The sequence below is a fragment of the Populus euphratica genome, unplaced genomic scaffold, assembly GCF_000495115.2.
Source record: "Populus euphratica unplaced genomic scaffold, PopEup_1.0 scaffold273.1, whole genome shotgun sequence".
Lineage (NCBI taxonomy): Eukaryota > Viridiplantae > Streptophyta > Magnoliopsida > Malpighiales > Salicaceae > Populus > Populus euphratica.
In genome coordinates this window covers 116300-137135 of record NW_011500153.1, presented here as the reverse complement: position 1 = coordinate 137135, position 20836 = coordinate 116300, and the positions used below count along the sequence as shown (strand labels likewise).

Here is a 20836-nt window from a genome sequence, read left to right as displayed (position 1 = left end):
TTAATATTTGTAAATTTATAAGCTACCATAACATTTAATGATAAATAAATACATGAGATTTTCTTTTCAAGGATTTAAAGTAACCCTATAGCAAAATATAATTAAATCATCTAAATTTCAAGCTAATTAACTTACATTATTCATGGTAACATCTAACATTTTAGTACAAGCCCAAATTATAACATTTCAAGTAATATTATATTTCAAAATGACCTAATAGTTAATTACATTGCAAGTTTTATATAAAAGTAAGATCACTAAAGAGCTAACAACAAGTTTTATATAAAAGTAAGATCACTAAAAAGCTAACAACCAATGTGATACTAAGAGGTATTTAAAATTTTATTTTATAAAAATTAACCATACTCAATATATATATATATATATATATATATATATATATTATTTTGCTAGTCATAAAAAATTAACGACTTTATCATATAGGTAACAATTAATGACCCTAGTTTCATGCCATCTTTTGATTCTATTAGACCTGTAAATGGGCCTTGCAAGATCAACGATTAGCTCAAAATTCCTACCATGCTCGCTACTCTAATTGGAAATAATGAGGGAAGTGTTATTAATGATTTAAGCTCTGTTTGTTTTTTGGTATTGCCTCTATTTTATCCCTAATATATATTTAAAAGTGTTTAGTTAATCAACACACCACAACTTTGCATGGAGCTAACTAAAAACTCTATTTTGAAACTTTAGTTGAGATAAAATTATAATTTGTAGCTTTTATTAAACCTATATTTTTAAACTATAACTACAAAAATTACAACAATTATAAGTATATACTTAGTATATGCATGCTACCTATCTTATTAATTTCTACTTCATAATTTACAATTATAAGTACAAATCTTACTTTGGCTTTCAATGTTAGAACTTTTCTTTGGTCTAATTGTGTAAGCCTTTTGATATATAAAGAAAAGGTGTGCTATTCCATTTTATTTTCAGAGACTTTATTATAATAAAAAAATAATTTGTATTCATTAAAAAAACATTGAATTTAAATAATATTAAGTAAAGCATACATTGTAGTGATAAACTTCTTATAAAAATTGATTGCTTATTAAGTGAAATATACACATTAAAAATTCTTATAAAGTTAAAAAAAAAAATAGAATTACACTTAGAGCAAATCAACCGTTGAATACATATTGTATCCTCGGGAATATTTTAAAATTAAATATTATCACAACAATATTATATTTATTATTATAAAAAAATATTTATTTTCTTTAATTATAAAGACAAAGTTAACCCTGGTATGCATGTACGTGGATGATTAAGATTTTATCATGTGGGTGAATTATATATAAAAGTATATATATAATTAAGAAAGAACAAATAAAAAGGATGAAAATAATATTATTATACACAAGAAATATGGAATGGATGATTGATAGTAAAAGGGAAAGAAATAATAAATAATTAATATGAAGAAAATAACTAATTTTGCATAAAATGAGTTTTCCAAATCCATTAAAGAATAATTATTTTGATAATAAATAATTTATTTGGCGCTGTTGCTTAAGCTTTTAACAGCAATTTATCGGTTTTCTTGTAAAGTGTGTATTATGCATGATTTATGCAATTTATCGGTTTTCTTGTAAAGTGTGTTTTATGCATGATTTATTTTTATTTTTTATTATTTATTTATTTATTTTTGTAGATTCTTACTTATTTAAGTAAAGGTTTATTTTATTCAAAGAAGTAAAAAATAACAATGAAAGAAAAGGAGCTTTTTAGATGTGAAACGCAGTTCGCCAAACCAAGCCGCCGATGAACATCTAAACAATTGTGTATCAAATTAACCCAAGGTGATTATGGTTTGAATTAAACAATGTAGGGCCCATTTAACCTCTAATTAATCCAGTGGCATTTCAGTAGAATACAAGAGAAGTAAGGGCAAACTCAAAGGGCGGGGGCCAAAACAACTCCTCCCTCTTAATTTCAAATCAAACAAGTCATCATCACTATTCACTTTCTCCCTCTTTAGGATTGGATCACAGATTGCACTATCTCTACTCCTTTCTCCTACCAAATGAACCAATCATCATCAAAAACCCACAACCAAAAATGCCCATCTGCAGCATTACCAGAACAACCCACCAAGACTCGAAGGAGAAAGAAACAGCAGCATCATCAGCCAAGTTTTAGAAGAAACCCACTTCAAGATCTCAACAATGGTGGCATTGACACCACCAGCATTGACAACAGCAGCAATGCTTCTTCTTTATCCTCCATTGAAGCTCCTAGGGGCTGTCTCAGGTTCTTTCTCTCTCACTCTTCTTCCTCTTCAAGTTCTGCAAAAACCCCTTTTAGTAGTAGTAGTAGTAATCAAAGACTGACAAAAGTAAAGCCCTCGAGAACTGCTAAGTCAGCTCCTAGTACGAGACCCACGAAGGAGAAATCCATTTCAAAAAAGGTGGAGAAGGGGAAGAGAAACCGCCCGCCATGTCTATACCAGTGGCAATCTGGTATAAAGCGCGTTTCCTCTAGGAATGAAGTTGGTGATTATAAAGTCTCTTCCTTTTTGGAGTCAAGTGGCAGTCTTGTGAAAAATAAGCTGAAATCTGGGCCTGGAGAGTTAAAAAAGGTGATGATCGATGGAGTTTGTGAGGGTAGTGGAGCCAATTTGACTCCTTTGTGTAAAGAGGGAACCGGGTCTGGTTTGAATTTAGGAGTTGGTGGTAAGGTTATGAATGATGATTGTTATGAGAAATCATCAAACGGTAAAGCTGAGTCAATCTCGACAAGTAGCAATACCAAGACCCCTCCAGTTCAGCCCTCGGTATCACCAGAGATACAATGTGGGTCATCTATGAAGTTGATGACAGTGGAAACGATTACTCCTGCTACTTGTTATGGTGCTGGTCATGTTGTGTCTGGGGTTACTGACAAGAGGAAATGTAGGCCTAGAGGGATACTCGCAGGAGGAGAAGCTAAAGCTCTTGGTAGTTTTGATAGCGACGATGATATTGAACAAGCGAATGATGTAGGGCTTATAAAAAATTCTGATGTTTCTATGTTACCTTTGCCTATTGACGCTTCAATGCATTGGCTTTTATCACCTTGTGATGAGAAGGATGAGGTTCAGAAGGAGAATTCTCGGAACGGGTCACGCCGTTTTAGGAGATTGGAGGAGCGTGCCATACACAACTCTCCTGCTTCACCTTCATCTGGCTATGGTGGTTTTTCACCGGAGTTATTCAATACCAGTGCGAACAGGAGTATTTCTACTGTTAGTGCTGGGAGGAGGAGTGCTTCTTTGCTTTCTCCCAGCGCGCTCCCTGTCCCTCAGTTTCAAGGATTTCTGGGAACTCCTTTATGCGATAACTTTCCTGTTTCATCCTTAGAAGAAGAGACGGAGAATCGACATTGCACTGATGCAGAGAATTCTCCATTCTCCATAGGCTCGTTGGGTAGTGGAAATGTAATTCGAACTCCCCAATCTGATACTAGCTGTGATAGACGAGTCGGTGCGTCTGGGACACAAGTAGATAGTAAGAGAAAGAAATGTAACTTTGATTCTGATCTCAATTCAGTGGCTGAGCAGCTTCAGATGACTAGTTTATCTCCCATGAGCCATGCGTCAGTATGGGATCCAACCAATTCAAGTTTCCGGTTTGATTCTCTGACCATGCCTTCCAATACAGTCGATCTTTCCAAGTTTCACAAAATTTTGGAAGATCGGAATTCTTGGTTTTCTAACTCTACAATCGAGAATGTATCACAATCTCAGATAAGAATATCTTGGAGGGAAGGGTTGGTGAGTCGTATGTTTGAGATGGATGAGTTTGATTGTTGTAGATACTTGTCTGATGAAGAGGATGATGGCAATGTCTGCAATATTGATTGCTTAAAATCTCATACGAGTCCTCAGCTAAACGTTGAGGCCGCAACTGATCACATTTCAATGAATGGTATTGGATCTACTGAATTTGTAAAGATAGAACAGGATACAGGTGGCAAAACCAAGGATGGCCTCCCTTCCCAACCACCATGTTCGTGTGCAGAGTCCATAACCACCGATGGAGGTGGTCTTGTTCGTTCAGATGATTCAGATTGGACCCTATGCTACAAGAACCATTTGTTTCAAGCATAATTCCTCTCTGTTATCTAATTCAATGAGAGAAAATCTGACTAACCTCAGCTTAAAAGTGGTTCTTAATGATCACTATTGTACTCTACTTGTTCCAAAATTTGTATTTCAATTGTATCTCTTGATTTTCCTTTGTTTGAATATTGTTATTCATTATGTTATCTTAAATCCATTACCACACTATATGCCATTGCTAAATTGTGAGAAAAAAAAAAGATCTAATTTGGATGTTTTGGACCTCAGAATGTATGTTTTCTTCTTGTTCATAGCTTTTTTATTTTCCTACTTATTTTAAAAGGTGTCAGAAGACACAGCAGCATAGCATAGGAAAAAAAAGGAAGCTGGTAAACATAGGTTGAGAGCTGTTTCACAGACCATGATGGTGTATTGTTACTTGTTGGCTAGAAAGATGAACCAACCTTTCAGTTTGAAAGTTATAACAGGGCAAGTATGAAAATACCAAGTTGTGCCATCTCAAAATAGGTAAAATACATGCTGAAACGACTCATATGCTGGATACAGCATTAGCTATTACTAAATATAGCAATTGAATGTGTAACAGAAATGTAATACAATTAAAATTACAGACCAAGTTGCATGAGCCATGAGTTTGATGCTCTCAAAAGTACTGTTGGTAGAAGGTTTATAACAAGTTAAAATTCACAAACCAGCTTCTGATCTCTGGATGTTCTAAGGAGTAATGATTCAGAGGTAAAAATGGGAAACAGAATTAGATGATAAGATCGTGTTGTGGCAAATAGAAGAGCTTTTCCTTTGTCATACGAACAGGTTTGAGATCAAAAACTCTTTACAAAAACCCTTTTTTTCCAACCTTTTTTTTCCTGTCACTGGTACAAATAGACTGGCAATATTATAAGCTCTGTCTTGCAGTGATTGAGCATATTGATTTGGCGGGTTGTGGTCCTGTTGGGAAGTCACAACTCCACTATAAAATTGATGGTGCAAGAGGCCTATTTGCTAATACTGGATTCACCATCTTTGGCATCTTGTGTTTGAGGTAACTAACCCATTTCACGGATCTCATATTAAATTTCAATGTCTGAATACACGTAGAAACAAGCTTTCAACTAGAATTTCATTGCCTAATTGAACAAGCTAGTTCCAACAAGTCACTCAGCAAAGGAAATCTCACATAACATGTCACATTCTTGATGTATCATGGATTGTGGGAATTTATTTTTCTTTGGGTATGCATGTGGAAATAATTTTTTAGTTATAGGAATGGCTTGCTGAAGTAGAGAGACAGAGCATGGGCAAGAAAGGGTAATGGTAATTAGAAATTTAAAAACATTTTTTTCAGCTTCACAAGATGAGAACTGGATGCCATCCTTGTAATCAGCTTTGTTCAGAAAAATTGCAGGAGATGTCACAAGGTTGGGTAGGCTAATTGAGTTAATGTCAATGCCACAAGGCATTTGGGATATGTTTCTGACTTTTGTTAATGCTTGAAGCAAGCATCTTACAAAGTCTACAAATAAATATTTTGGAACTCAGTAGCCACTATATATATATATATATATATATTACTTCTATGAGTAAGGATATATCTGTGGAAACTTGTACCAGAAGAACCTTGAAGCTGTCTGAATAACGCCTAAACTTTGCCCCTTGAACTAAAGAATAGGGCTATGACGACATTCTAGTAGACTCAGTCTTAAGTAAACTGAAAATGATCTTTTGGAGGGCTCTCCAGCTCTTTTCTCTCCGGAATATGCAGATCGCACCCTTGATCTAAGATTTAAGTACTAGAGTAGATCAACTATGATTCAAGCATTGGATGGATGAGGGAGGTTTTTCTAGTAAATGAATGAAAGAAAATAATAAACAAGAAGAAAACTTGGCTTGAAGTTTCTGATAAAATGATTTTTCATTTGTTATAATTCTAGATGGTGATCCTACAAAAAAAAGTCAAATGAATATGCATCTATGCTTGCCACTATAATACTTTTCAACTTAATTTGATTAAGCTTATCTAGAGTTAGTTGCCATGTCATGTAGGAATCAAAGGTAAACTCTTTCAAGAATCAGTCCCTGATTTGGTTTCTAGGTATTACATTTGTGCAGGTCATACTTGCCTCTTCTGTCGACAAAATCCAGAGTATTTTGTTAGTATCATTCATGATATTAGAAGATATAAGGAATGACCTTGATACTCCTATAGATGCTTGTTCTATGTCACCATCACTACATCCTGTAAGATGATTAGGTAAACAAGAACCATGGCATGAAAGACATTTTGTTTAATTATCCTACCCACCATTGCCGGCTATTCATAGTCATCTATGGATTGTAGTGAAGAAGTAATCCATCAATAACATATGGCAACCCTGCCTAGCAGAAGCAATGGAAATTAACAGCTTCATTTGCCCCGTCAATGGTCAATACAGGACATCATTTGATGTAACCTCAAACCAAATCAGCTTGGATTATCATAGAACAGTAACTAATCATTATTATTATATCTAGAAATGGAATATTAAAGGAAACAACGAATTAGCAGCCAGATATGCAAGTAGTGGGGAATGTTTTTAATAAGTTTAGCTGAGGAACTGCAGTAGAGCTTACAGGTCAATTGAGAAAAATACCATTGCTTTGTTGTGACACTGTTTGTTTTTAACTTGGATTTTGTTACGAGAGAATTGCTTCCCAATTGAGACCTGATGTTACATGCGTGTGCTCACAAAACTTGACCTAGTCAGCAAAAGGAAGATATAATTCTTTAATTTATTTTTCACTATACAGAAAAGGAAGGAATCTATACTCTGATGAACGGATTTCTTTATTTTGCCTGTTCAATGCCATACCATCTCATTATTGTAGAGCTTTTAAATGATTTTTCTATAGTTTTCTATGATTTTTCTCTGGTTTTATTACAATTTATTCTGATGATGATGATGGAAAGATTTAGAATATGAGAAATTTTGTTTTGTTTCCTTCTGAAGGTCTAAAATACAATTAGACGTGTTGGACTTTTAATCCCCACATAGAAAGAAAAGTTCGTGGACGGTATATATCACACCAACACCCCACCCCACCCCACCCCACAAACCCTAAAGTGTATAACTCCAAACCTTATTCAAGCAGTTCATTTGTTTTTCCATTAATCATAAGGGAAATAGAAGAACCAGACAGAGCAGAAAGGGGAAGTTGTGTTTTGATGGAGGGACTCATTCCTTTGGTCTGCAAGGCTTTCAGGAAGAACAAAACTCGGAGGCAATATGAGTGCCTTTCAGTTGGTGCTGCACTAAGTTACAACATCCCAGATTTCTACACTCACGAGGCACCTAAAAGTGAGCTACATTTCCAACCATCCATGGTGAACACAAATTCTCAGAAAAAAGTTCATCGGAGATTTTGGTCTGTTCATGAAGATTTCTCAGGTGGATTTTCGTCACCGGCAGTTCGTTCCACAACTGCTGCTTCTCCTCAGGCAAAGCAGCTTGCGAGGTTCAGGAGCCAAAGAGTTTAGCCCTGTGTAACAAGCGGCTGGAAATGACACTTCCGGGATCAAATGTCGCAAGATCTTGATCCCTTTTATTTATTTCTTTTTCCTGTAATATTTCTTTTCCAAACTAGATGAGGTGATAGAAATAAGGTAATGTTCCAGCTGGGGCATCTTTCTTCTATGTGATGTAGCCTGTAAATGGTGATTATCTGTAAAGCTCCTCTAGAGAGCATGCGACGAGCTTGCTTCCAAGGATTTGGTCTTCTTCCATAGGAAAAAAAAGTTGGGAGTATAATTATCTCACTACAGCAATTGTTTTTCTCTTTTCTTCTCCACTATTCATTGCGTTTTTTTAAGCTAGCGATCCATTTCCAGGAACAGATTTTTGTTACAGAGAAGGAATAGATTTCTTGTTTAATTTCACGTTGGAGCCCTCATCAGTTGCGTTGCCACCAATGTGTTAGAAAAGATAGAGTACATACCAGCACATGTGAAAGCAAACGCAATGATGTTGATGCCATCTGTGAATAAGAACATTGACTGACTAATCTTGGCTCGGGGTGTGTCCAATGAGCTGTGAGAATGACTGCTTTAATTGGTTTTTGCGGACAATATTCGCTGCACTACTGTTTGTGACAAGGAAAGGATTTTACGTTTTCATTCACGTTTTGGAAAATGAAAATGGTTTTAGTTCTTTTAATTGGACAAGTAAATGATGAACAATTAAGCAGTGAATGTTTGTTGTCTAAGCATTTATCTTCGTAAATTACGTTTAAAGCCGAAAAGCATTATTTTTTTATGCTTTTTGATTGAACCGTCATTTCCACCGCGTCGATGAATTTTAAGGGCCCATTTAGCTCAAGTGATAATCAATGAAGCAGAACTGCAAGGTATGCAAGTTTAGCGCACACGATTTTGGATACAATGGAGGGATTGGAGGGTCCATTTAGGCAACCTGAACTAGCTTATGCTTGCTTGATCATGAGCTATTTCTGTTTGTGGGTGGGTAAAAGTCTAAGTTTGGAACTTTCCTTTTAGCACGATGGTGAGAAAAAAAACAGAGAAACTTAAATGATTGGCTCTCCCTCTCTCATTGAATGACTTTGGAAGCGAATTATGTTCAGACAAAACCAGAGCAGAACTCGAGACTTGGAAGACAAACAGACGTCATAGGTTGCGGAAATTTCCAAGAATGTTGTTAAATTTAACAACCTCATTGAACATATTCAAGTTTAGCGATGATTCCAAGATGGACCAGAGGATGTAGAAATGAATCCCAGGTAGAGTAGTTAGCCGTGGTTTGGTTGTGCTTTGACAAAGTAGCCCCCATTAATGGAGATGTCCATGTTTAGGTTTTGGTGGTTGAGCTCTCCACTTGACCAGACTCCTAACCTGTCAAGGAAGCATTTGTTTATTATGCCTTGGCATTTGCCATTGATTCTAGCCCTCGGATTCTACTCCAAGTGCAGAAGTCCATTTAGCGACAGTAGAATTTTTAAAATAACTTTAAAAACACCAAATAATCTATTAATTTGAAGAGGTGGGCATAGACTGACTTGGTCAGTATGGCAATAAATGCCTTGTGACCCTAATGTTCATGACCTGTCTTGCAGGCGTATATGGATATTTTTTATTTATTTTCTAGGTTAATTTTCAGAGGAAAAAAAAAGTGAGTTTATCTAAATGCATATGGTCAAAATAACGGGTGCGTCTTTTAAATCGTCCGACAAGATAATTTAATCTTGATTTATGTATGAGTTGGTCCGAGAATATCCAAATACACCCTTGTTTTTAAGCATTCAGAAAAAGAAGAAAAGAATTCTTTCCCAGCTTCCTTCGAATTTAAATCTCAAATGATGATATAAAAAGCATATCAACTTGCCACCAAATCAAGCAAGTTAATGACATAGACATGAGCACTGATTTTCCTGCGTGTGGTTATTGTTTCTTAGCAGCGCATTTGTCATTGTAGTGGAAATGGTTTTGCCAGGGCTTGGATAGGTTGATAAGGTCATGGATTAACCTGACAGGTTAATTAGATTTTACTGGGTTTTTGTTTATCCCAATCTTTTATTTTATCCACACCAATCCAGCTATCCAGCTATCCAGCTAGCCACTGAATCAACTAGATCCAAGTTGACATATCATGCTGATCTAGGTTTAATAACTATGAGCTCCAGTGGACAAAGCTACCTAAATGTAGAATAATGAATAGAAGGGTCGAAAAAATGTCAAATTATTATTATTTTAAACCCCGCTGTAAAAATAAATAAATAAAAGATAAATAAAGGGTGAAACATGATTTTTCCCTGTGCTAGCATGACTTGGTTTTCAAGATTGGATGCATCTTTGAATTTACAAGGTCAGGCAAGCATTTTGAGATATTCATCAACAACTTGTGCAAAGTTGCATTTCTTTCGCGGAGAGAACACATGGAATATGATATATTAAAAAAGAAACTAAAGAGTTGATTACATTGTTAAAGAAAATGGAAAAGCAAGAGAAAAATTAAGGTGCACTAGTCAAATTTGACATCTTAGCATCAGGAGCAAATAGGGCAGGAAGCAACCATGCAAAGAAACCCAAGTTAGTTTCCTTGTTGAATCTCCGAGAAGCGTACTCCACCAGCATATTCCAAAGGTCTCCCACCGTCCATTCATGTGACAGGATCCATTGACTCACCTGCAGAACAATAACTGTATTCAGCAACAGCATGGCTTTGAACATAGAATATAAAAATTACAAAGACTGTAGTTTAAGCTTAATCAATTTCTTGGAGTAAATTGTTTCTGCGCTTTCATCAAGAAATGTTCACAAGTGGTAAGATTAATACAAGTACCTGATTCAGGTTCTGCGACAATTTAATGCCATATGTGTAGTACAAAACAGAAGGTCTTGCCGCCTGAAACAAATGCACCTCGGTTAAAGGAAATCTCAGTATGGAACAGGAGGAAGGTAAGCTAGAGGAGATAGAAGTTTCGCTAGCAGTGGCAACACACAAATTACTAGTAATTTCATAATGGTTTATGTTACACACAAATTATGTGCATGTTCGTGATGGTAATCCTACAGCTGTCTGGCAATCAATATGTCCTACAGAAGGTCAAGATGCAAAAGCTGCTGCTACAAACAGGCACGCATCAACTCCCCTACATAGCTTTTGCAAGTAGAGCTCGATAAAAAGATTACCTGAGATGCTGCAAGCCACTGAATCATGGTCTTTAGTTCAGGATCTCCACCAAAAGCTCCACACCCCCAATTCCCTGTAGCAATACCAATTTTATCTTCAAGGTCAAGACACCAACTACCCTTCTTGTTAGAATATCCGATCACTTGGTTTATGTATTCTCCTCGGTTCATTGCAATTTCAACAGAAGTTGAGGGGGCTTCATCCATCTATTTCCAAGCATGACAACAAGAATTGAGAAAGAAATGTAATAATGGAAGAACCATATCAATCATTTTGTGCATGGGCAGGTTCATATCATTCTGACTATGAAAAATAAAAAGACAATGAAAAGCAAAATGCTCAGAAAACTGGTGGAGATCGCACCGGAAAGTCCTTCACCACAACATCAGTTTCTTTATCAGTTTCCATACACTGAGAACCTTGTGAGCCATCATCTTGAAACAGTCTTTTGTGATGGTCACAATTAGATTGATCCAAAAAGCCACAGAATGCCTTGTTGGCCTCCCTGCCACAACCAAACGAGTAGGACTCAGAGAAATTAACAAAATCAACTAAAAACCCTCCTTGGCAATCAGATTGCACATAAATCCTGACTGTTCGACAAGATAGTGAGCCATCAGTTTCACAGGTTTCATATTTAGGCAAGGAAGCCATGTAGAAAGAAAAACAAACAATCCAAAATGCAATAGGTCTCTCAAAGTTAGTTTCATCAATCTACACAAATTAACAACTTCACTTGAAACAAATTTATTATATGATAAATTCTAAAGCAGCATTTAGAAGGCATGCAAATTATTGGTTATGTATGAGTAACGAATTTCAAACACTGTCACCAAGGACAAGTTCATCTATTTCATAAACAAAGCTACTTTAAAAGGTATTTTCACAAAACATTGTTTTTTCTTTTTTCTCAAAAGAAAATCACAACAATTTTCATGGAGGTTCAATCAACATGCACAACCATTTGGTGTGCATGTAAAAGTCTAAATGGAACAACATGAAACTAGAAGAGAGTCACATTTGGTTTGCACAACCACTTGTCACATGTTCATCCTTTTTTTTTCTTGTTTTGTTGAGAAATACTATTTGTCATGTTGATAACTCACTTATGGAACCATGTCACACTCTTCTATAAGTTCTCTCAAAGAGAAACCTGCCTTTCAATTCCATATGCAAGTCTGTGTGGCACTGGAAAACCAAATTTTACATACCGAAGCAGGTATTTGCACTTATACTGTCTCATCCCTGCCCTGCATAATGCATCAATGGCAACAATCCTGGTTTTACATCTTCTGAAACTATCAACATTCCTTTTGTCCACATGGTCACCAGAAAAACAAAAAGAAGAGGCGTACCTGCAGCAGTCAAAGAGGAGACTGTGATAAGAAATTGACTGCAACATTAGTTAATTGAAATCAATATTCCATTCTTACAGGAATGCTTGTTATTTCAAATTCAGCAGATAAAAAGAAAAGTTTGTATCTCAACGTTACTAAAGGAAGGATAACAAACAAATAAGTATAATCGTAAGCTAGTTAATCAATGATTAAAAGTTTACCATTATGTAAAAATAGTTACATTTGAACCAACAGGTATAAAAAACAGATATAAAGATAAACCCTCCACAAAAGCTGCCTACATATTAATTCATGATGATACTCATAACATGTCATCACAAAAACATTAGGTTGACATTTTGGAGAGTATGACTATGACACCTATAGATGATCATATATTGCACAAATCCATCAAGTTATATGGAATAAGTCATTTTAATTTCTTAACATTCTTGCTTACTGCATGCATCAGCATGTAGGATTCCACAAAGTAAAGAAAGCACCTGCACATGCTATCTAATTTCTCATAAAAAAATGGAATGGGTTCCTTACTTTAACAAATATGATTTCAGTTCCAAGTAAGTGTTTTGGTGTGAGCCAAAACAAACACAAAAAAAAAAAAAAAAAAAAAAGTTCACCCTAGAAATACACACCATTTGGACTATGATAGTTTCAGTTCCACACGATGCTATCTGATTTCTCATACACACACTAAGAAAACATCAGAAATGGAATGGGTTCCCTGTTTTGGCAAACAAGGTTTCAGTTCCAATTAAGTGTTTTGGTGGGAACCAAAACACCAAAAAAAAAAAAGGAGTGCCCTTGAAACACACACCTTCAACCATGATAGTTACATTGGATAGTTCCACATGGTAAGACTGACAACGCTGTTAACCCACCAACAGGAACTCATCATGAGATGATTAATTTCCAATTATTTTAAATCAAATCTATGCACAATACCTATACCCCAGTTTATACACACCAATTCATATGACCCAAGAAAATAATTCATCAATGAATACATGCCTACATATCATACTATTGTGATTCAAGTAACAAATAAAACAGATATACTGCTTGATGGTATAGTTAAAGTCAAGTTTTGAAGTTCTCCACCAAGTTATCCTCACCCTGTGTAGTTTGAGAATCTTTCAGCACCAACAATTTCAATCGCCTCATTGTCTTCCATGCAAGGTAAGAAAAGCATTCCAGCAATTAACTCAGGATTGATCATGAACCGTATCTCTTCCTACAAAAGATGATAAAGCAACAAAATATCCTCAATATTAGTTAAGTAATATAGCAAGAAGATAACAGCAATTTTAACATGACAATAAGGTGAAAAAATATGCAAGAAACAATTGAAGAAATGAAGTGTTGCATGAATAAATGGAATAATTTGAGTATCAACCATAACCAATTTGACATCAACAGTCCATAAAAAAGTTCATACCTGCAAGCAGCCACTATGAAGAGCACCACCTCCGAGATACTTGTTAGCAAAATCAACTTCAAGAGCTCCATTGGATTGGTCTTCTATGAAGCCTGAACTATGGACCTAGAAAGATGAAATGACCAACTAACAAGTAAATGCCACAAATCAAGAATGAAATTAAACAAATTACTGGATTAGGTTGATAATTTTCCGCTGATTGTTTAAATTTGAACTTTGGCTAGCTATGCACGAATCCATTTATTAACTTACCTCAAAAGGGCAGAGAGAAACAACAGATTTGCTCCAAAAATCTGCCTCAGGATAAGAAACACACAAAGGAAGTTGTTCTAAAGGAAGAACCTTCCTCTCGAAGGAGACAAAGCCCTCAGGCATAGATGAACATATCCTTTCAAAATAATGCATAATACACTTTATTTTGCTCTCCTGCTTTTTACTGTAACTCTCATATATATCCCTGAGAAGTACTGAAGTGTCAGATGGATTTATTTTCCAGGTCAAAGAAAAAAGTTTAAAATGAGTCTTCAGTTAAACATAGACAAGGTGAACTGAATTATAGAAGCAGAACCAATTGGTAAATAGCATATATCAGTGAAACTTTGATTTACTCGACAATGAAATGTGGCATAAAAGTATCCAGCAGAAATTGTTAGTGTAACACTGTACAGTTAGTGAACTGCCTGGTCTTAAGCATATGGATTTTGGAGATCCTAATCAATTGTCTTCAACAGTCTGATGGTACAAAATATAGAGACATGAGAAGACATGAACATTATTCCTTCTATCTTTCAGAACTGTTTTACTATATTCTTTCATATATAATAAGGTTCAAGATCCAGAATGCATATGCATCTTATATGAAATACAGTAAGCCTACAACGAAACACCTAAACCTCCAGCATGAAGTAATTATTTGTCTCGATTAGTTTCCTTTCAGCATGAAGTAATTATTTGTCTCAATTAGTTTCCTTTGGACACAATACCGGTCCAGTAATTATTTGTCTCGATTAGTTTCCTTTGGACACAATACCGGTCATTTGACTCTTCATGAAAAATGCCATCACCATGTGATAAAAAGAATTAATAGACCGAAATGATAATAAAGCGGGACCGTAGCTAGCCTAGGTAATTACAATTTTTAGGTCTAGTGCAGACAGCTCATATTTATTACATGATGCATAAGTTCAAGATGTCCACAAAAGAAAGCTGAAGGTCACATACTCAAACAAATGATCGAAATTTATTGTTGGAAGATGTTTTGAACCTCTATCAGAGACTGGAAACAAACAAAAGAAAGCACATGTGAGGAGCGCAGCAACCAATTCCTGAAGAGCAGCATTGATTGACATAATCAGCTTCTGATGTTATAATTGAAGATATGCTTTTCTAAGTGCAGAATGAAATTGTAATTTAGTAAAGGATATTCAAAAGAGAACAAGAAGCCGCTTGCAACATCCTACAGATTAAGTGTCACCGTGCTATTTTTATTACCAAATGAAATTCGCTTCTCCCGTGATGCATTTTAAGCAAAATTTGAATCCAATAAAAGAATAATATTTGAGAAAAGAAAAACTAAACACGCTGAGATACCTGTCCAAGGAACACAATGCCAGCTTCTTGTGAACCCAACAAGCGAAGGCCAGTTCTGACACCATTAAACAAGTAATCAGCATTTTGATAGTGAGACTCTAAAAGAGATGGCAATCTCAAGAGCAAGTTAGCCAATGCTGGGACAACCTCTTCAAACCATTTTGCAGCCTCTGCCCGGGAAATTAGCTGCATTGAACTCCTACAAATTCAGCATAACATCTAAGGGAAAATTTGTTTACTGCTCTTAGCATGGTAACATGCAAACTAAAACGATCTGCTAGGCATCAGTTCATGCATATGAATACAAAATAAAAAATCAACAGAAAGCGCAAAACTTTATGAAAAATGCGTAAACACCATACAAAACCAGCTAAGAAGAATTGAGAAATGATGGGTTTTTTTCTCAAAATAGCTCTCGTAGACTGAAATTTGCAACATATCCTTCGTAGCTCACCCGTTCAACTACTTTTCTGTCAAAGTTCAAAACTTTGTACATAATGAATCAAATATAAGAGCAAAAGAAATAATGGGTTTTTTCAATTCACTCTTCTTTTATGGAAGTTCGAAAATTTTTAACCGTTGAAGCTTGAAAGACGCAATAAAAATGAGAGAACCCATAAAAGAAAAGGGAAAACCGAGTTAAGTTTGAAAGGTTACCTCGTCAAAGAAGAGAGCATAACCTCCATGGGCAAAAGGAGCGAGAGGTTGCAGAGAAGGGAGAGCAAGAGAATCCCTGATATGGGAAATGGCATTGAAAAGCGATTCACCAGAGTCAACTTTGCTGTAAAGGGATCCTTTTGAGAGGGTTTCGAGTGATTTAACCAGTTGGGATGGCCAAAATAGATTTGATGAGCCAAGTAGTAAAGGCAGAAACGGTAGCATCGACTTCAAGTCTTCTCTGTTCTCCATTCCCTCCATCCCTCTTTCTCTGTCTCTCTGTCTCTCTCTCTCTCTCTCTCCCCCCTCGTTTCTGGAATATTTCAGCTTTATTTTAAAATGTTTTTTTAATATATATTAAAATAATATTTTTTATTTTTTAAAATTTTATTTTTAAAATAATCTGAAAACGATAAAAATAAAAATAAAAAATCAGAACAATAACACTTGTTCCTCTCTTTTCTTGGTGTTGTGTTTAATTAAATTATTTATTTTAATTTAGAGTGATACCTTATAACTTATATTAAAAACAAATGTGACTTAAAAATATTAAATATTATTTTAAAAAATATATGAAAGTTTTTGCCCATTTATTCAGATGGAAAGAATTGAAAATTAAAAAAAATTACTGAAATTCTTTTTTAGTAATTGTTTAAGATTATAGTTACAAGATATCTTTTCTAATGATTTTTAATTTAAAAATATGTTAAAATAAATTTTTTTATTTTTAATTTTAACACATTAAAACCTTTAAAAAATACTAAAAAAATATTAATTTAATATTTTTTAAATAAAAAAAACTCAAAAACATAAATAGAATCACTTTCAAACACTTATTTGTCTTGATAACTAAAAAACGTGTGATTTCTTATTTTTATGATGTCAAACTAAGTCCTCTCTTTCCTAAATGATTTTAAAGATACACATTTCACATTAATTAATAATTTTAAAAATACATAAGTTTCGTGTAATTGAAACTAAGTATAACATAAAAAAAAAAACATGAAAAGATTGTAAAAATATTATTTCTAAGACATATTATTGTGGATAAGAATAGTATTTTTATCATTTTTTTTAAATAAAAAGAACAATAACAAACAAACAACCTCTTATACTAAGTTTAAGAGTGAAATGGTATTTGTACAAGAATCATTTAAAAGTACTAAGTTTCATCAATGATTTTATAAATAGTAAAATTACAACAATAACCTTAAAAGTAAACATGAGTGACGTTTACATGAAAAATTATATTTGTTATTTTCTCTTCCAGTATATAGTTGTAAACACTTGGTTAGAATTTTTTCAAATTAATAAGATAATTAAATTTAACTCAGATAAAATAAAATAAATTAAATTTAAAAAAATAACTAGATAAAATAGGTAGATATAATTGAAACAAAAAGGGCTAAAATACATTAAATTTTAAAGAGAAATAGTTTAGTGAGAAAAAAATAACTCCTAGTGTTATACTTGGTGGCTAGAGGGAGAACAAAAGGGGTTTAGGGTTCTTGATTTTTCCTTTAAAATTCTTGAGAAATTAACATTAAAAGGGTTAGTATAAGTGATTGAAAAAAAGACTTTGGATTATTTAATTTAGAATTTGGTGTATTTATTAAGTTTTTAAGTTAAAAAGAAATAGTTAGACAACTATAGAGAGAAAAAAAGAATAAGATTGCTTCTTGAGTTATTCTTCTTAAATTCTTCCTATTAAGAGGTGAGAAACCATACTTTTAAGGTTGGAGTTTTTATTGAAATTTGAATTATGGTATGTTAAATTCTAGCTATGAAAAATTAGATTAGATGGATTAAATGGTTTAGTTGATGAAGTATAAAGAACATGTTTTTAATCATGAATAAACATTTAAATAAACCTTAATTTTCCTTATAAATTATTTTAGATTTGATTTGAAATGTAAATTAGAATTTGGATTCCAATGACGATAAAATGATATATAATGGTATATACATATTGATATTAGAACGGTGACGAGATCTGTTCAACAACATAGAGCTATAATATAAGTATAGACACCAAATATATGTTCTTTATCTTTGCTAAGCATAGGAAAATTTTAGAGTTGTAAAATTACAATTTCTTTAAATGCATATTATTTAATTATGAATTGTGATATGAATAACAAAAATGATAAATTTTATTAGATTATTTGACTGAGAAGTGCTGGTGATATTTGTGTTTAAATAATTTGAAATTTTTTTATTAGACTAACTAATTAAGAAAGGCTAATATCATATATGTTCAGATGATTGAGATAATTTATTGGACTAATCAACTGAAAGGAACTAATAGTTTATGTGTTTAAATGATCAGAAAAATCTTATTAGACTAGCTGACCGAGAAATATTAGTAACAATAATACATCTAATTACCAAGATAATTATGATTGTTTTAGAGATAAAATACATATATGATTTATATGTGGATTGAAGATGGTGAAGTTTAAATTATTTGTAGTTCTGATTTAACGAGTTAAACAAATGTTTGTGTGTGTGTGTGTTATTTATAGAATTGTGGTATTGTAATCTAATATGATGAAATGATATAATTGTTAGGTTTTTTTTTATTCAACAGTTGACTAGTAGATTTTTATAGTGACACCTATTGTTATAGAATTAAGTATTATGATTTGAAGATGTTAAACTAATATGTATTATAATTTTGGGTATTTAATTTTGAACTTGTAATCATGCTTTAAAAATTATGTATATTAATATTTTGTAATTTTTTATCACCTTTGTGCATCAATATTGAATTTTATATTATTTAAGATAAAATCCTAGAGATGACTATATTCTTGATTTTATTATCCATAAATCATTTAATGAAGTATGCTATATAAAATTATGTGTTGATTATTCCTTGGCTACACTATTTATATTTCATGAAAATTAAATGTATATTATCCATGAGTTGTGTTGATGAGAAAAAAAGTTCAAGATGATTAGACTTAAACTGTGATTTTAGCTTATAATATAAAAGAAGTTGTTAGTAACTTGATACACTTTCAATATACAAGAAACTCTACTAAAATTTTAGTAGGATACATAAAAAAAAACTATCATTGGGTTTCTATATCAGTTAAAGGTTATTATTGTAGAAATAATATTTTAGAAGTTAAGGATATTATAATAGTAAAATAATATATTTTCCCTTGAATTAAAAAAAATTGTTATTAGGGGCTTAGGCATCCTTTTATTCTAAAATAAATAGTGCAAAGACATGACTTCTCTTGTAATTGAAACTTTGAAGTCATAAAATTATGGATATATTTGTAATTGAATCATTTTTTTGGTTATTATCAATTGAGGTTAGGGATAATTCAATAGTTTAGCATATATGAAATTTTAAATAAAGGTCTTTGGCAAGTGTTTTGCATGCGTTATTTGCTTTGTTATCTTTAGATGGCGTGTGTTGCTGACTAAGATGGTGGAAAATAAGGTTTCATGATGATATTTTATTCTTCTTGTTCTCCCTTCTATTTATATGCAACACTTTTTATTAACAGAGTTTTGATGTGGCACTAGCAATTTTTTTTCTCCTTTCCCTTCCTTGATTTTCACGTCTTACCTTTCAATTTTACAAATCAAAAGTTTATTTTTTTTATTTAGTTCTTATTTTTTATTATTTATTTTATTTTAAATAATTTATAAAATTCAAATTCTTTTTCAATTTTATCCTTATTTTTTTGTTTATTTGTATTTGGTCTCCATTATTTTAATATTTATTTTTCTGATTTGAGATAATTTCCAGATTTATTCTTATTATTTTAATTGTTGTTATTTTTTTTTTTTGCTTTAGTAATGTTTTGAAATTGATTTTTTTATGTTATCCTTCAGCATTAAATTGTTTTGGAATTTAGATTCTTCTTTGAGCCAAAGTCTAATATTTCACAAGCTATAGGCACGGGAGATTAACTAGAAGATTTGTCTAAGTGTGGTTTGTTTATTTATCTTTTTTCTTAAGCTCATGTTATTGCAATTTATCCTTAAACATTTATTTAATTAGAGATTGAAATATCTTAATTTTTTCTTATGTGCTTTCTATATCCTTTGTTTTATCCCTTTTTTTTGTTTAATTAGGTCATCTCGGTTTTTTTTCTTTTACTTTTTTGTTCTTTGATAAATTAGTTAGAATTAACTGATTGAAAGTAGACATGAAATGCTCCACTAATGATGGTTGATTTAAGTGATTCGATACTTGTTCCTCTTAAGTAAGATTTCGAGTTCGAATCTTATGAATGGAGTACACCATAATTGGAAGAGCTTTACATTTTAGTGGGCTGATTCGACTAAACTCAATTAGTTAGAGTCCAGTGCATTTATAGATACCGGGATTTAAAAGAAAAAAAACATGAGATGCTTTTTTCATTGTCACCCTACAACCTTTATCAATGATATTTGAACCATCCGCTTTTTTCATTGTCACCCTACAACCTTTACCTACAACCTTTATCAATGATGTTTGAACCATCTCAATGAATTTTTTTAGTGAAGAAATAGTGTCTACTAAGGAACAACAAGGAGATTTCAATGAATATTTCTTTTTTTTTTTTCTTTAGGGTATGATATTAACAATTTATATTTTATAGTTAATTATTACTAAATATTTTTGGTTTGATGCACCTTTTTTTAATCGTATTATTAGATTAAGATCCAAAAGAGTTAATTAATCTAAGTCTTAAAATTTCCTTCTTTATTTAAAAATATACCATCTAAGCATTTTTTTTTTACATTAAAAAATAACTGACCAGTCCTTCCCACAGTATAGGGCAGGGCACCGATTTAGATGATCCTAATTTTAGTGCCATACAAAAAAGAAACAAAAACATCTAGTGCCTTGTGGAACACCAATCAGGATTTTCTGCTTAGATGCAGAACACGGACCATTTCGCAATCAAACATGGCTGTGCTTTTTGCGGATGATAGGACACAAAATGCAGGCAAGGGCTTGATGCACCACTATAAGAAAAACACATCGATCCCACTCTTGAAGAAGGGCAGGTGAAGT

The 20836-nt window shown here is 33.1% G+C and overlaps 2 protein-coding genes across 3 annotated transcripts; one reads left to right on the top strand and one right to left on the bottom strand.

Moving 5' to 3' along the window:
• Nucleotides 1-2053: 2053 nt before the first annotated feature.
• On the top strand, nucleotides 2054-7604 carry LOC105111043 (uncharacterized). Its single transcript, XM_011006276.1, has 3 exons — nucleotides 2054-4049; nucleotides 5006-5132; nucleotides 7247-7604. Exons 1-3 carry the CDS (start codon nucleotides 2054-2056, stop codon nucleotides 7602-7604), a joined length of 2481 nt encoding a protein of 826 aa, XP_011004578.1.
• A 2358-nt stretch (nucleotides 7605-9962) lies between these two features.
• On the bottom strand, nucleotides 9963-16121 carry LOC105111026 (poly(ADP-ribose) glycohydrolase 1-like). 2 transcript variants are annotated; one of them, XM_011006257.1, is made up of 11 exons: nucleotides 15811-16121; nucleotides 15154-15339; nucleotides 14785-14888; nucleotides 13816-14020; nucleotides 13564-13668; nucleotides 13241-13359; nucleotides 11982-12125; nucleotides 11134-11275; nucleotides 10770-10976; nucleotides 10420-10482; nucleotides 9963-10262 (listed from the first exon to the last, which is right to left on the bottom strand). In XM_011006257.1, exons 1-11 carry the CDS (start codon nucleotides 16069-16071, stop codon nucleotides 10089-10091), a joined length of 1710 nt encoding a protein of 569 aa, XP_011004559.1. In that variant the 5' UTR covers nucleotides 16072-16121; the 3' UTR covers nucleotides 9963-10088. The 2 variants fall into 2 exon arrangements, with proteins under 2 accessions (XP_011004559.1, XP_011004560.1); XM_011006258.1 differs by having other exon boundaries at nucleotides 15154-15352; nucleotides 15811-15892.
• Between the last annotated feature and the right edge of the window lie 4715 nt (nucleotides 16122-20836).